General features: G+C 44.2%; 2 protein-coding genes across 7 annotated transcripts in view; one reads left to right on the top strand and one right to left on the bottom strand.

Moving 5' to 3' along the window:
• plekhg4 (pleckstrin homology domain containing, family G (with RhoGef domain) member 4) overlaps window positions 1-1,022 on the top strand; it is a 371,163-nt gene extending 370,141 nt beyond the window's left edge. For all 5 annotated transcript variants that reach the window (XM_072518380.1, XM_072518379.1, XM_072518378.1 and 2 more), the window contains one exon: window positions 159-1,022. Coding sequence is in view for 1 of the 5 variants with exons in the window: in XM_072518379.1 (XP_072374480.1) it covers window positions 159-164 (6 nt within the window). In the remaining 4 variants the exon portion in view is untranslated. The remainder of the gene's footprint in view (window positions 1-158) is intronic.
• A 1,493-nt stretch (window positions 1,023-2,515) lies between these two features.
• The window catches only part of LOC140430716 (BTB/POZ domain-containing protein KCTD19-like), a 200,582-nt gene continuing 190,142 nt past the window's right edge, over window positions 2,516-12,955 (bottom strand). For both annotated transcript variants that reach the window (XM_072518382.1, XM_072518383.1), the window contains one exon: window positions 2,516-2,955. In XM_072518382.1, coding sequence (XP_072374483.1) covers window positions 2,857-2,955 — 99 coding nt within the window. In that variant the 3' untranslated portion in view covers window positions 2,516-2,856. The remainder of the gene's footprint in view (window positions 2,956-12,955) is intronic.

The raw sequence follows: 12,955 nt of genomic DNA, 5'->3' as shown, positions 1-12,955 counted from the left end.
AGAATGAGATATTCAATTTGAAACAAGTTAATTTTCCACCCAGCACTAATGTTTCCTACTTTGAGCAGAAAATTCATCAACATGTCTCTTTCAATAAATTTAGTTATTTTGAAGTATGTGACATTTGCTGCATTGTTTTAACATGTATTTTCTGTTAGGTTTAACTGGAAGACAATGGGTGAAGAGCAGAACAAGCAGCTCTCTTCGAATTTTACACCCCACCCCAAAATGGAATGTGATTTGCTACTCTGCAGAATCCATTATAATTTTTGTACAATGACTGCATTCTGGTAACTGAGGCCTAAAGGCTTTGGCTTTTCATTTAATTTTTGAAGCAGTTCACATATTTGGCAAATGACATGACCTTCATGTTAGCTAATAAGTCAATAATATGTTACCCAAACAGAGCAATTAGACAAATATTGTAAATATTAGTTAACATTTGTGCAAACCTTCTGTTTTGTTTGTCTGTTTGATCAAAGTTCTTATGAACAATTTACTTTGGCATTGATTGTTAGCTGTTTCTAGTGTCTTGCATAAAGTGCATGTAGATATTACTTAGTTGAGATATAATTATAATTGTTGAATTGCAAATTAAAATATTTTACTTGTCACACTGCTCAAAAGATTTTAGAGTAGCCTACTGACCAGCATTAATAATAAAATGGAAGTGAGACTAACGAGGTACTGAAGACAGACAAGTTTTGCAGTTTCTGTTCAACAGTTTAACATAGTGTATTTATCTCACTAAATAATTGTTTCTGTAAAATCTGTAAATAATGTATTTGGCACAAGTGCTGTTTTTTTTGGAAGCAAAAAGAAATAAGAATACAATTATTTTCCTACTAATTACCAACAAACAGGGAAATCACTCAAGTGCCAATGGTAATTACTTCCATTAATCTGATAGAAAGTAACATTGATTTAATTTACATGTGCTGTCATGCCATTTTGTTGTCTTTAATATACTCCTACACTTGGGCATTTCCAGTATTTAATAAACATGAACAATTTGTTTCTAATTGTTTGAACTTTATTCACAAGTATTGAATGAGCGATATTTCATTTGATAAAATTGTTGGAATTTATAAAAGTGTAGCAAATAAAATTTTTAAAAGCAATAACATTTGAAAATAGAATGTCTTGAAGCTTAACATTTGAGCTGTGTGAAATTATAATTTAGTTGACTTTTAATTTAATTTTAGGTAAAGTTGTCATTTTACATGAGAGCTGATAATGCCTGATCAGCTGAGTATTTTCTGTTTTTATATTAGAGCTGACATAACCCATATTGTCAAGTGCTGCATTTATTTCAATGAGATTCTGCACATCACATGCTCTATAATGTGGTTTCAGGTTAACAACCCTGTATAGTTCAATTGCTGTTTGTCAAAAATTTGGTATGGAATGTTTGTCCCATTCAATCATTTTAACAGGGACTCTGCTACTTTTTATTTCATTATGTACTTCAGTTAAAGTTGAACTCCATCTGCCATTGGACAAACAGTCAAACAGATCACTGGCCATCACTCGGTGTCTGCAGCTCTTCATGTGTGCAGATGGGCTCAGAAAAGGCATACTGTGCAAGCTGGCCATATCCAAGTATTTGCCAATCAAATACATTTCTGTAGTTCACCATGCACTGGGGTGATTAAAGAGGTGGAAAACATGGCAGGTGGACGCTAGCCATAAATCAAACGAAGGTCATCTATAGCCGAAAACTCTTGGTGAAATGTGCTAATCTGTAAAAACCGACATGCAATTTAATTTGCCTCCATCTAATGTACTACACTCCCATCAAATTAGCAGTCTTGACAATCAGGCATTAACTTCCCTTTTGATAGTGTGGAGTACAACCTGAAATGGGCTAGTGGCATATTAATTTACAACTGTGGTTATCTTCTCCATGAAGCTAATTGTGTGATCCTAATGGTTATCTTCTCCATGAAGTTAATTGTGTGATCCTAACTAGCCCAAGTTGTTTACTCTTAACTCTGGAATTGTACCACTTTTGCATCTAAAATAAATCTGCATTATGGAACTAAAGCTTGGAGATTCCTGGAGCCTTACTTAGTTACAAGGTGTGGCAGAGCAGACCTTCACCCAAGACAAGAATCCCAATCCCAAATTCCAGACACAGGGTCATGTATAGATAGCATAATCGGGATGTTGGTGCCTGCAAGGTTGTGTCAGCAAACATTTAGCATGTTACAGTGGGCATTAAATTTATGAAGAAAAGTTAACAGAATAATCAAGCTTCTGTTATACACAAAGTGTGAGATAAATTACAAATAATGAGCAAGTTTTCAAGCTGGTAGTATTCACTACCAAAATTGTCAATCTCCAACAGATATTGATATCTCTGGAAGCTATGACACCAAAAAATAACAGTTACCATACTTTTTAAACTAATGTAATCAGTTCTCTTGACACAAACACCAATATATTTAAAACTTAACAAATAATCAATACATGAGATCTTGCCAATCTTGCAAAAAAGACAAATTAATTTCATGTGGCCAAAATGGAAATTAAATTTTATATTTACAAAATAAGGTATTAAAATCAATATACGTCTTTTGTAATATGTTACAGAAACATTTATTTGTATTATTTGTGGTGGTATTGATTTACATGTGGTCCCACAGTGATGACAAAAACAGATGATAAGGATGGTCTAGACTGATCATCAACAGACTGACCAGACAATATTTTTCAGACCTTCTCCATCTCCTGAAGCCCAGCTTTCTGAACTAACAAACCTGGCATTAAATAGATTACTATTCAATTTATACTGGAATTTGCCAAGCAGTTTCACAATAATATCAAATACATTTCTGTTGACCTTTTTTCAATTTAGTTTCCTAACACAGGAAATGAGACTGATTTATAATATCCTTTCTTCAACAACAGTTCCATGCAATGGCTATACTTCCAAGCAAATGGCAGTGTCAACTGGAAAACACAAACATATGCAATGTTTATGGAACAATTACATTCTAAGAACTGAAACCTGGCAGATTAATAATTCTGTATTTATTTTTACTGTACATGTCAAAATGGTAATTAAAATAAACAAAAAATCCTTAATCTTAAGTTTACAGAACAGAATTGGAGTGTTAGAGTAACCTTTGGTGTCCCCCATGCTTCCTCTGCTATTATTTTTCTATTTAAAGATGTAATAGTCGTTGCCTCAACTACTAGTTTTTTGTTTAGAAATTTAGAGTACCCAATTCATTTTTCCAATTAAGGGGCAATTTAGCGTGGCCAATCCACCTAACCTTGCACATCTTTGGGTGTGGGGGCAAAACGCAAACACGGGAGAATGTGCAAACTCCACACGGACAGTGACCCAGAGCCGGGATCGAACTTGGGACCTCGGCACCGTGAGGCAACAGGGCTAACCCACTGCGCCATCGTGCTGCCCTCACTTACTCCTTGTTATAAAGTATTCCATACTTGAACTGGGTAGAGAAATCCTCCTAATTTGTTTGCTCCTGAATGATTAATTTGTTGATCGCTTATCACTAACTTCCTAATTAGAGAAAAGACCATTTTTTCCCTATTCAAACCCCTTCATAATTTAATTAATCTTTTTCTGCCCAATCCATTAAACTGCATGTTCTCACAAAGTATCTTGCAGTCTGCTTCCTTGTTTGTCAAACCTCATTCTTCTGTGTCAGTCAAATGTTCATAATATTGTGCTTCCAACTCCCAAGTCCAAAACCATTTATATAGACAAGATCCCTGGAGTTCATCATTTCCATTCTGAGTAACTGTTTTCTTTGCGTCATCCGTGACTTCTTATGTTATACGCCTAAACATTTTTAACAAGCAACTAGAAAGAAATAGAACCTTCTGAAAATCCATGTTTTTTCGATTCGTTCATGCCAACATTTATTGCCCATCCCTAATTGGCCTTGAGGGGGCAGTTAAGAGTGAACCACACTTCTGTGGGTCTGGAGTCACATATCGGCAGACCAGGCAATGGTGGCAGATTTCCTTCCCTACAGAACATTAGTAAACCAGATGGGTTTTTATGACAATCAACAATGGTTTCATGGTCATCATTAGACTTTTAATTCCAGATATTTATTGAATTCAAATTTCACCATCTTCAATGGTGGGATTTGAACCTGGGTCCCCAGAGTATTACTCTAGGTCTCTGGTTTATTAGTCCATTGACAATACCACTACGCCACCGCCTCCACTCTATATTTACTGATTTTCCTTTATTTATCCAATAGATCTTTTATTGAAAAACACCTCATTTTAACAAATCATTTAGCAAAGTATATTTACCAGTATGGATTAAATCTGTAACCACTAGTAATAGTTACACGAACGTTTCAGTCATTAAATTGTTAACTCATGCATTTTAACTTAAAATCTGGAATATATGTCCTTGTTGTTTTACAAGTAATGTATATTGCATGTGTAGTGTACATAGTGTTTTTAGTTTTTCCTCAAGCAGTTTTTACCTGAAGAGGGGCACTTCAAGAAAATGATTGTGTGATGTCTTGGCCGCCATTTTCATAGGCAGTCTAACATCGCAGCCTGTGGCGTTAAAATCTTCAAAAGCTCTACGTTTTGGATTAACCTCCCAAGGCCTGAAGACTCCATCCACAACATTGAAACTGGCGATGAAGTAGGCAAATGGCGTTTGTAGGCACCCGAAGAAATAATGAGGAATTGAAACTATCGCTCCATGCAACATGAAACAGGGGATCCGAAAAATATCCCAGATGAGTCCAAAGGAAACAACCTTGGAGAGAAGCATGTGCTCTGTCCGAAATGAACCCTGTAGCCATGAGTAACAAGTACCCTGTGTGAAGTTTGGAGGATTTCAGGACTATTGGCTTCTAAATATTAGGACAAGTTAGGAGCTAAAAGCCTGGGGGTATAGTGTGTGGGCTGCAATGGTCATGTTTTTAAAAAGAATTTTGATTTGCTTCTAGTAAATAGCTGGTGAAATTGACCAGAAAAATGTGGATTGACCAGCGGGGGGGGGGGTTGGAGAGAGTGTGTCCAGGTTCGGACCACCATTGCCGCGGCCTGCTAGACAGCCATCTTGCTGTATACCTCACTGACCACCCACCCGGGTCTGCAGTGACATCGGGCTTATGGGACTTGTCGGAACTGGCATGCCATCGAAAACTCAGGAGAGACAGCCTGAGTGAGTGAGGCAGCGAGAGTGAGGTTGAAACTTGGTAATTTGGAGCAGTGAGGTAATTCGGTGCAGCGTGGGAGGAGGTGCTTTATCCCTATCGTTTTTTCTTTCTTCTGGCTTGTAACTTTTAATCTGCAGTTTGTAACTGTTAATCTTCAGGGAGAGATCCAGAGAGCATCCTGGGTAGGTAAGTGGGTTTTAACACCTTTTCAAATTATTGGGGGGGGGGGGAAACTGAAGTAACATCACAGTAAAGCAGCATGGTGGTGCAGTGGTTAGCACTGCTGCCTCACGTCGCCGAGGACCCGGGTTCGATCCCACCCCAGGTCACTGTCCGTGTGGAGTTTGCATGTTCTCCCTGTGTCTGCGTGGCTCTCACCCCCACAATGCAAAAAGATGTGCAGGGTAGGTGGATTGGCCATGCTAAATTGCCCCTTAATTGGAAAAAAAAGAATTGGGTACTCTAAATCTCGCCAACATTGAGGGCATTTAAAAGTTTATTGGATAAACATATGGATGATAATGGCATAGTGTAGGTTAGATGGCTTTTGTTTCGGTGCAACATCGTGGGCCGAAGGGCCTGTACTGCGCTGTATTGCTCTATGTTCTATGTAAAGCTGTGATCTGATTGGCTGGTAGGGAATCTGTTAAATTTGGGAGGGGAAATAACTTTGAAAAACTGACTAAATCTAATTGATTAACTAGATAGAGGAGTAACTAAACCTAAGGGCAGAGATTAGTATTTAGCATTTAATTTTACAGTAATAATCTAGCGCCAGGGCCATATAGTTAATTGTAACTGAATCTAGTAACAATTTAAGTGTTTATTTTGAATTAATTAACTAGTGCATAAATGTCACTCAACGGGGTGCCGTGCTCTAACTGAGATGTGGCAGATCCGTAATGCTTCCAGCGTTCCGGTCGACTACGTCTGCAGCAAATGTAACCAATGGCAACTCCTCACAGACCGGGTAGTTCGGTTGGAGCAGCAGTTGGATGCACTTAGGAACATGCAGGTGGCGGAAAGCGTCATAGATAGGAGTTATAGAGACGTGGTCACACCCAAGGTGCAGGCGGACAGATGGGTGATCACGAGACAGGGCAGGCAGTCAGTGCAGGAATCCCCTGTGGCTGTCCCCCTCTCTTAACAGGTATACCGTTTTAGATACTGTTGGGGGGGGATAGCCTATCGGGGGGAAAACAACAGCAGCCAGAACAGTGGCACCACAACTGGCTCTGTTGCTCAGCAGGGGAGGGCAAGGTGCAGGTGAGCGATAGTTATAGGGGACTCTATAGTAAGGGACACAGATAGGCGTTTCTGTGGAAGTGAAGGAGACTCCAGGATGGTGTGTTGCCTCCCTGGTGCCATGGTCAAGGATGTCTCTGAATGAACACAGGACATCCTGAAGGGGGAGGGTGAACAGCCAGAGGTCATAGTACACACAGGAGTAACGACATAGGCAGGAAGAGTGATGAGGTCCTGCAGAAGGAGTTCAGGGAGTTATGGAGTAAGCTAAGAAACCGGACCCCTCGGGTTGTAATCTCAGGATTACTCCCTTTGCCATGTGCCAGTGAGGCTGAAATAGGAGGATAGTGTAGCTAAACACATGGCTAAGCCAGTTGTGTAGGAGGGAGGGTTTCAGATTTCTGGACCATTGGGATCTCTTCTGGGGCAGTTGCGACCTGTACACTAAGGACGGGTTGCATCTAAACTCAAGGGGCACCAATACCCTGGCTGGGAGGTTTGCTTGTGTCATGCGGGAGGATTTAAACTAATATGGCAGGGGGGTGGGAACCAGAGTGTTAGCTTAGAAGGTGTCATAACTGAAGGGGAAATGGAGAACAAAAATATGAGAACAATATCACCCTCAGGCAGAGGAAAAGGTGTGAGAAGGGAGGTGGTCAATGCAGGACTGAGGGTATTGTACCTTAATGCGCACAATATACGGAACAAGGTAATGAACTGGTTGCGCACATTGAAATTGGCCGGTACGATGTGGGCATCACAGAGACGTGGCTGCAAGGGGATCAGGGCTGGGATCTCAATATACAAGGATATGTCTCCTATCGAAAGGACAGGCAGATGGGCAAAGGGGCCAGGGTTACATTGTTAGTAAGGAATTAAGTTAAATAGATAGCGAGGAGCGATATAGAATCAGAAAGCATAGAATCTCTGTAAGTAGAGTTGAGGAATGAGTTATGTACAGGCCCCTAGCAGTAGTCAGGTTGTGGGGTAGAAAATAAATCAAGATGGAGAAAACATGTTTTAAAAAAAAAAAAAAGCACAATATCACTATAATCATGGGGGACTTCAATATGCACATGAACTGGGAAAATCAGGTTGGTAGTGGATCCCAAGAAAAGGAATTTGTGGAATGTTTAAGAGATGTTTTTCTGGAGCAGCTTGTGGTAGAGCCCACTAGGGAATAGGCAATTCTGGATTTGGTGATGTGTAATGAGGCAGACTTGATTAGGGATCTTAAGGTGAAGGAACTCTTGGGGAGCAGTGATCACAATATGATAGAATTTACCCTGCAGTTTGAAAGGGAGAAGCTGGAGTCGGGTGTAACGGTATTACAATTAAATAAGTATAACTACAAAGACATGAGGGAGGAGCTGGCCAGAGTTGATTGGAAAAGGAGCCGAGCAGGGATGACAGTGGAACAGCAATGGCAGGAGGTTTGGGGATTATTCGGGAGGCACAACAGAAATCCATCCCAATGGGGAGGAAACAAGGGCAGGACAAGGCATCCAGGTTGACGAGGGAAGTCAAGGACAGCATAAAAGCAAAAGAAAAAGCATACAAAGTGGCAAGGATTAGTGGGAAGCCAGAGGATTGGGAATCCTTTAAAAGCGAGCAGAGGACAACTAAAAAAAGCAATAAGGGGAGAGATGAAATATGAGCGTAAGCTAGCAAATAATATAAAAGAAGATGGGAAGAGTGTCAACATATAAAATGTAAGAGAGGCAAAAATAGACATTGGACCACTGGAAAACGTGGATGGAGAACTAATAATAGGAAACAAAGAAATGGCAGACAAACTGAATAGTTACTTTGCATCTTCATGGTGGAAGACATCAGTGAGATGCCAGAGCTCCAGGTGAATCGGGGGGGGGGGGGGGGGGGGGAAAGAGGTGAGTGCAGTGGCCATTACTAAGGCGAAGGTTCAGGGGAAACTGTCTGAAGGTGGATAAGTCACCTGGACTGGACGGACTACACCCCAGGGTCCTAAAAGAGATGGCGGAGGAGATTGTGGAGGCATTGGTGGTGATATTTCAGGAATCACTGATGGCAGGAAGGGTCAAAGAACAAAGAAATGTACAGCACAGGAACAGGCCCTTCGGCCCTCCAAGCCCGTGCCGACCATACTGCCCGACTAAACTACAATCTTCTACACTTCCTGGGTCCGTATCCTTCTATTCCCATCCTATTCATATATTTGTCAAGATGCCCCTTAAATGTCCCTATCGTCCCTGCTTCCACTACCTCCTCCGGTAGTGAGTTCCAGGCACCCACTACCCTCTGCGTAAAAAACTTGCCTCGTACATCTACTCTAAACCTTGCCCCTCTCACCTTAAACCTATGCCCCCTAGTAATTGACCCCTCTACCCTGGGGAAAAGCCTCTGACTATCCACTCTGTCTATGCCCCTCATAATTTTGTATACCTCTATCAGGTCGCCCCTCAACCTCCTTCGTTCCAGTGAGAACAAACCGAGTTTATTCAATCGCTCCTCATAGCTTATGCCCTCCATACCAGGCAACATTCTGGTAAATCTCTTCTGCACCCTCTCTAAAGCCTCCACATCCTTCTGGTAGTGTGGCGACCAGAATTGAACACTATACTCCAAGTGTGGCCTAACTAAGGTTCTATACAGCTGCAACATGACTTGCCAATTCTTATACTCAATGCCCCGGCCAATGAAGGCAAGCATGCCGTATGCCTTCTTGACTACCTTCTCCACCTGTGTTGCCCCTTTCAATGACCTGTGGACCTGTACTCCTAGATCTCTTTGACTTTCAATACTCTTGAGGGTTCTACCATTCACTGTATATTCCCTACCTGCATTAGCCCTTCCAAAATGCATTACCTCACATTTGTAAAGGTCCTTTACGGTCCTACATGACTGTAAAGTAGCTAATGTAACACCACTGTTTAAGACGAAAGGGAGGCAGAAGACGAGAAATTATAGGCCGGTTAGCCTGACTTCGGTCATTGGTAAGATTTTAGACTCCGTTATTAAAGATGAGATCATGGAGTACTTGGAAGTGCGTGGTAAAATAGGACCGAGTCAGCACGGCTTTGTCAAAGGGAGGTCATGTCTGACAAATCTGTTAGAGTTCTTTGAGGCGGTAACAAGGAAGTTAGACAAAGGAGAACCAGTGGGCGTGATTTATTTAGATTTCGAGAAGGCCTTTGACAAGGTACCACATAGGAGATTGTTAAATAAGTTAAGAGCCCATGGTGTTAAGGGTAAGATCCTGGCATGGATAGATGATTGGCTGACTGGCAGAAGACAGAGAGTGGGGATAAAAGGGTATTTTTCAGGATGGCAGCCGGTGACTAGTGGTGTGCCTCAGGGGTCGGTGCTGGGACCACAACTTTTCACAATATACATTAACGATCTGGAAGAAGGAACTGAAGGCACTGTTGCTAAGTTTGCAGATAGATGATACATGATCTGTAGAGGGACAGGTAGTATTGAGGAAGCAAGGGGTCTGCAGAAGGATTTAGACAGGCTGGGAGAGTGGGCAATGAACTGGCAAATGAAATACAATGTGGAAAAGTGTGAGGTTATGCACTTTGGAAGGAGAAATTTAGGCATAGACTATTTTCTAAATGGGGAAATGCTTAGGAAATCAGAAGCACAAAGGGACTTGGGAGTCTTGTTCATGATTCTCTTCAGGTTAACGTGCAAGTTCAGTCAGCAGTTAAGAAGGCAATGCAATGTTAGAATTCATGTCAAGAGGGCAAGAATACAAGACCAGGGATGTACTTCTGAGGCTGTCTAAGGTTCTGGTCAAACCCCATTTGGAGTATTGTGAGCAGTTTTGGACCCCGTATCTAAGGAAGGATGTGCTGGCCTTGGAAAGGGTCCAGAGGAAGTTCACAAAAATGATCCTTGGAATGAACAGCTTGTCATATGAGCAACGGTTGCAGACTCGGGGTCTGTACTCGATGGAGTTTAGAAGGATGAGGGGATCTTATTGAAACTTACAGGATATTGCGAGGCATGGATAAAGTGGACGTAGAGAGGATGTTTCCACTTGTAGGAAAAACTTGAACCAGAGGACACCATCTCAGAATAAAGGGACGATCCTTTAAAACAGAGATGAGGTGGAATTTCTTCAGCCAGAGGCTGTGGAGGCCAAATCATAGTGTCTTTAAGACCAAGATAGGTCGGTTCTTGATTAATAAGGAGTGGGAAAAGGCATGAGAATGGGGATGAGAAAAATATCAGCCATGATTGAATGGTGGAGAATGGGGATAAGAAAAATATCAGCCATGATTGAATGGCGGAGCAGATTCAAGTGGCCTAATTCTGCTCCTACGTCATATGTGTCACATCAGCCAGTGATGGCGCCATCTCCCTCTGGGACTGGGTCACCTCTCTAAGTTTGTGCCACGTTGGCCAGTGCTTGGGCAATGCTGCTGACTCTCTCAGCATAGCCTGCTGTGAGTGGGCCACAATCAGGAGAGTTGCTGCAATGTCCAGGTAGCTCTGGCACATGGCTGCCTGTGAGAGGGACAGCCCTGTCCTGGGTCTCAGCTGCCCCCTGCACAGATTGCCCCAGGCCTTGGACGTGCTGATCCATAGTCAAAACCCTCGCCCCCAAGTCCTCCACCGCGGACGTCACCCATGCGGTGTTGGCCTGGGTGGCACACATGGCCGGTACTACCTCCTGCTCCTGCATGCAGTTGGACTCTTCCACCTGCAGGCGCTGGATGCTCGTCAACAACCCCTCGTATCATCCCTGCTTCTGCGACTGCATCGCCATAATCGATGGGACTGTCTGTTCCTGAAACCAGTCTGGATGACAGCTAGTCCCTGGGATCGGCCCTCCCTCCATACGTCCGCACCCTCGGGAGTTCCTATCTCCACCTCTGTACCAGAGCATGTGTGCGATGTGCACGAGATCGTGCCCAGGAGCCTCTTCACTAACTTGCCCAACCAAGGTGAGTGTCTCTGGGACGGTGGAGGGTGTTGGCGTCAGCTGTGAAGGGAAATCAGTGTTATGATCGGACTCCGGGGTATTCTGGGTCTTGGGTTGATGGCTTGAGTCCGTGTCGATGTTCTCATCATTGGTCGGCACCTGGGGCTCTGGCTGAAGTCAGGGGACACCAGAAGGGCCGCCCATCACCAGCAGTTCCTGCAAGACTAATACAAAACACATGATTAGGCCTGGGGGGGGAGGGGGGTGTTTTCATTGACACGTGTCACGAGAACCACAACTCCGATCTCCACCCCAGAAACTGCCCTTTCCTCAGGACCGCCGATCACATCCAGTGCCCTCTGCTCTGCTGCGGTGAAGAGGCGCAGGTTCAGCGGTCCCCCTCCAATCTCTTCCCGCTTCTGGCAGTATGGGTAACCTGTAGGGGCGGAGGGTTCGAAACAGAAAATGAACAGTGTCCCGATGCATGAAGCCCAGGGGGTAGGTAATTGGTGGTGAGGCCACCCGTCCATGGTGGTCAGTATGGGTGCCAGCATGTGGTGCAGGGTGGGGGTTCAGATGCCCTCCAGGTGGTTGGGGGAGGGGCACCAAGGCTACAGGTGTGGACCAAGGGCACAGTGCTGCCTTCTCACCCTGGCGAAGTTTTTTATGGCACTGCTGGCCAGTCCAGCTGCTGTTGCTGATGGCACTTACACCCATTGCCACCTGCACCCAGGTATGACAGCGGCGGCTGGCAGCGTCCTTCCCGGGTACAGGGTTGCAGCTTCTCCAGTGTCTAGCTGGGACTCGAGCTCGGTGTCTGTACACCGGGTGTCGCTCTCCTTGCTGCCATCTTGGTGGCTGGGATTGTGTCTGTGGGGAGTGAAGTGTACAAGTGCGGCTGCAGCTTGTTGGCCTACTGACTATCAATCGGGAATCCCTCGAATCCAGCACCGTTTCCCATTGTAATTAATCACGTTCCACATGGTGCCGGTGCTAGCCCCTTAACAGTCATTGCAGGTGCGCGCCAGTCTTGTTAACCTAAAATCCACTAATCCTGCACCGGTGTCAATACCAAGTGTGCTTTCAGCTTGGGGAGATGAGGTCATTGCTAGGTGGAGCTCAGAAAGGCAGTAGGTCGAATGCTCCGTTTCTGCGACTGAGTATTGACGCCAACGGAAAATCAGTGGACTTCTAAAACAAGAATATTGGCGCCGCACTTGCACGATTCCGCTACCAGTGAGGGGCTAACACTGGCGTCGCGTGGAACACCAGTGAATCCCATGGAAAATGGTGCATGGCTCGCCGGGACTGTGATGACACTGGCAGGGCTGACAAGCTGCAGCCGCACATTAACAGTACAACCTGCATACACACACACACACACTGATCGGGGCCTAAAAGATGGGACAGGTTGTGCTGGTGCGCCCATTTAGCTGATGGGTTGGCTGGGGCCAGAGAGCACTCGGGGATTGCCCCGGGGGATCACCTATACAACCCAGGGCACCATGTTTAATGCGGGCCATCAGCGGCATGCGCAGCTGCATGGCTGACCTGCCGGCCGGTGCAATGGTGTTGCATACCCATCCACCCCAAGCCCACAGCCCACCTCCTGGCCACCCCACTACTCCCC

This window comes from Scyliorhinus torazame, chromosome 10, assembly GCF_047496885.1.
Source record: "Scyliorhinus torazame isolate Kashiwa2021f chromosome 10, sScyTor2.1, whole genome shotgun sequence".
NCBI lineage: Eukaryota > Metazoa > Chordata > Chondrichthyes > Carcharhiniformes > Scyliorhinidae > Scyliorhinus > Scyliorhinus torazame.
This window is presented reverse-complemented; position numbering and strand designations above follow the sequence as displayed.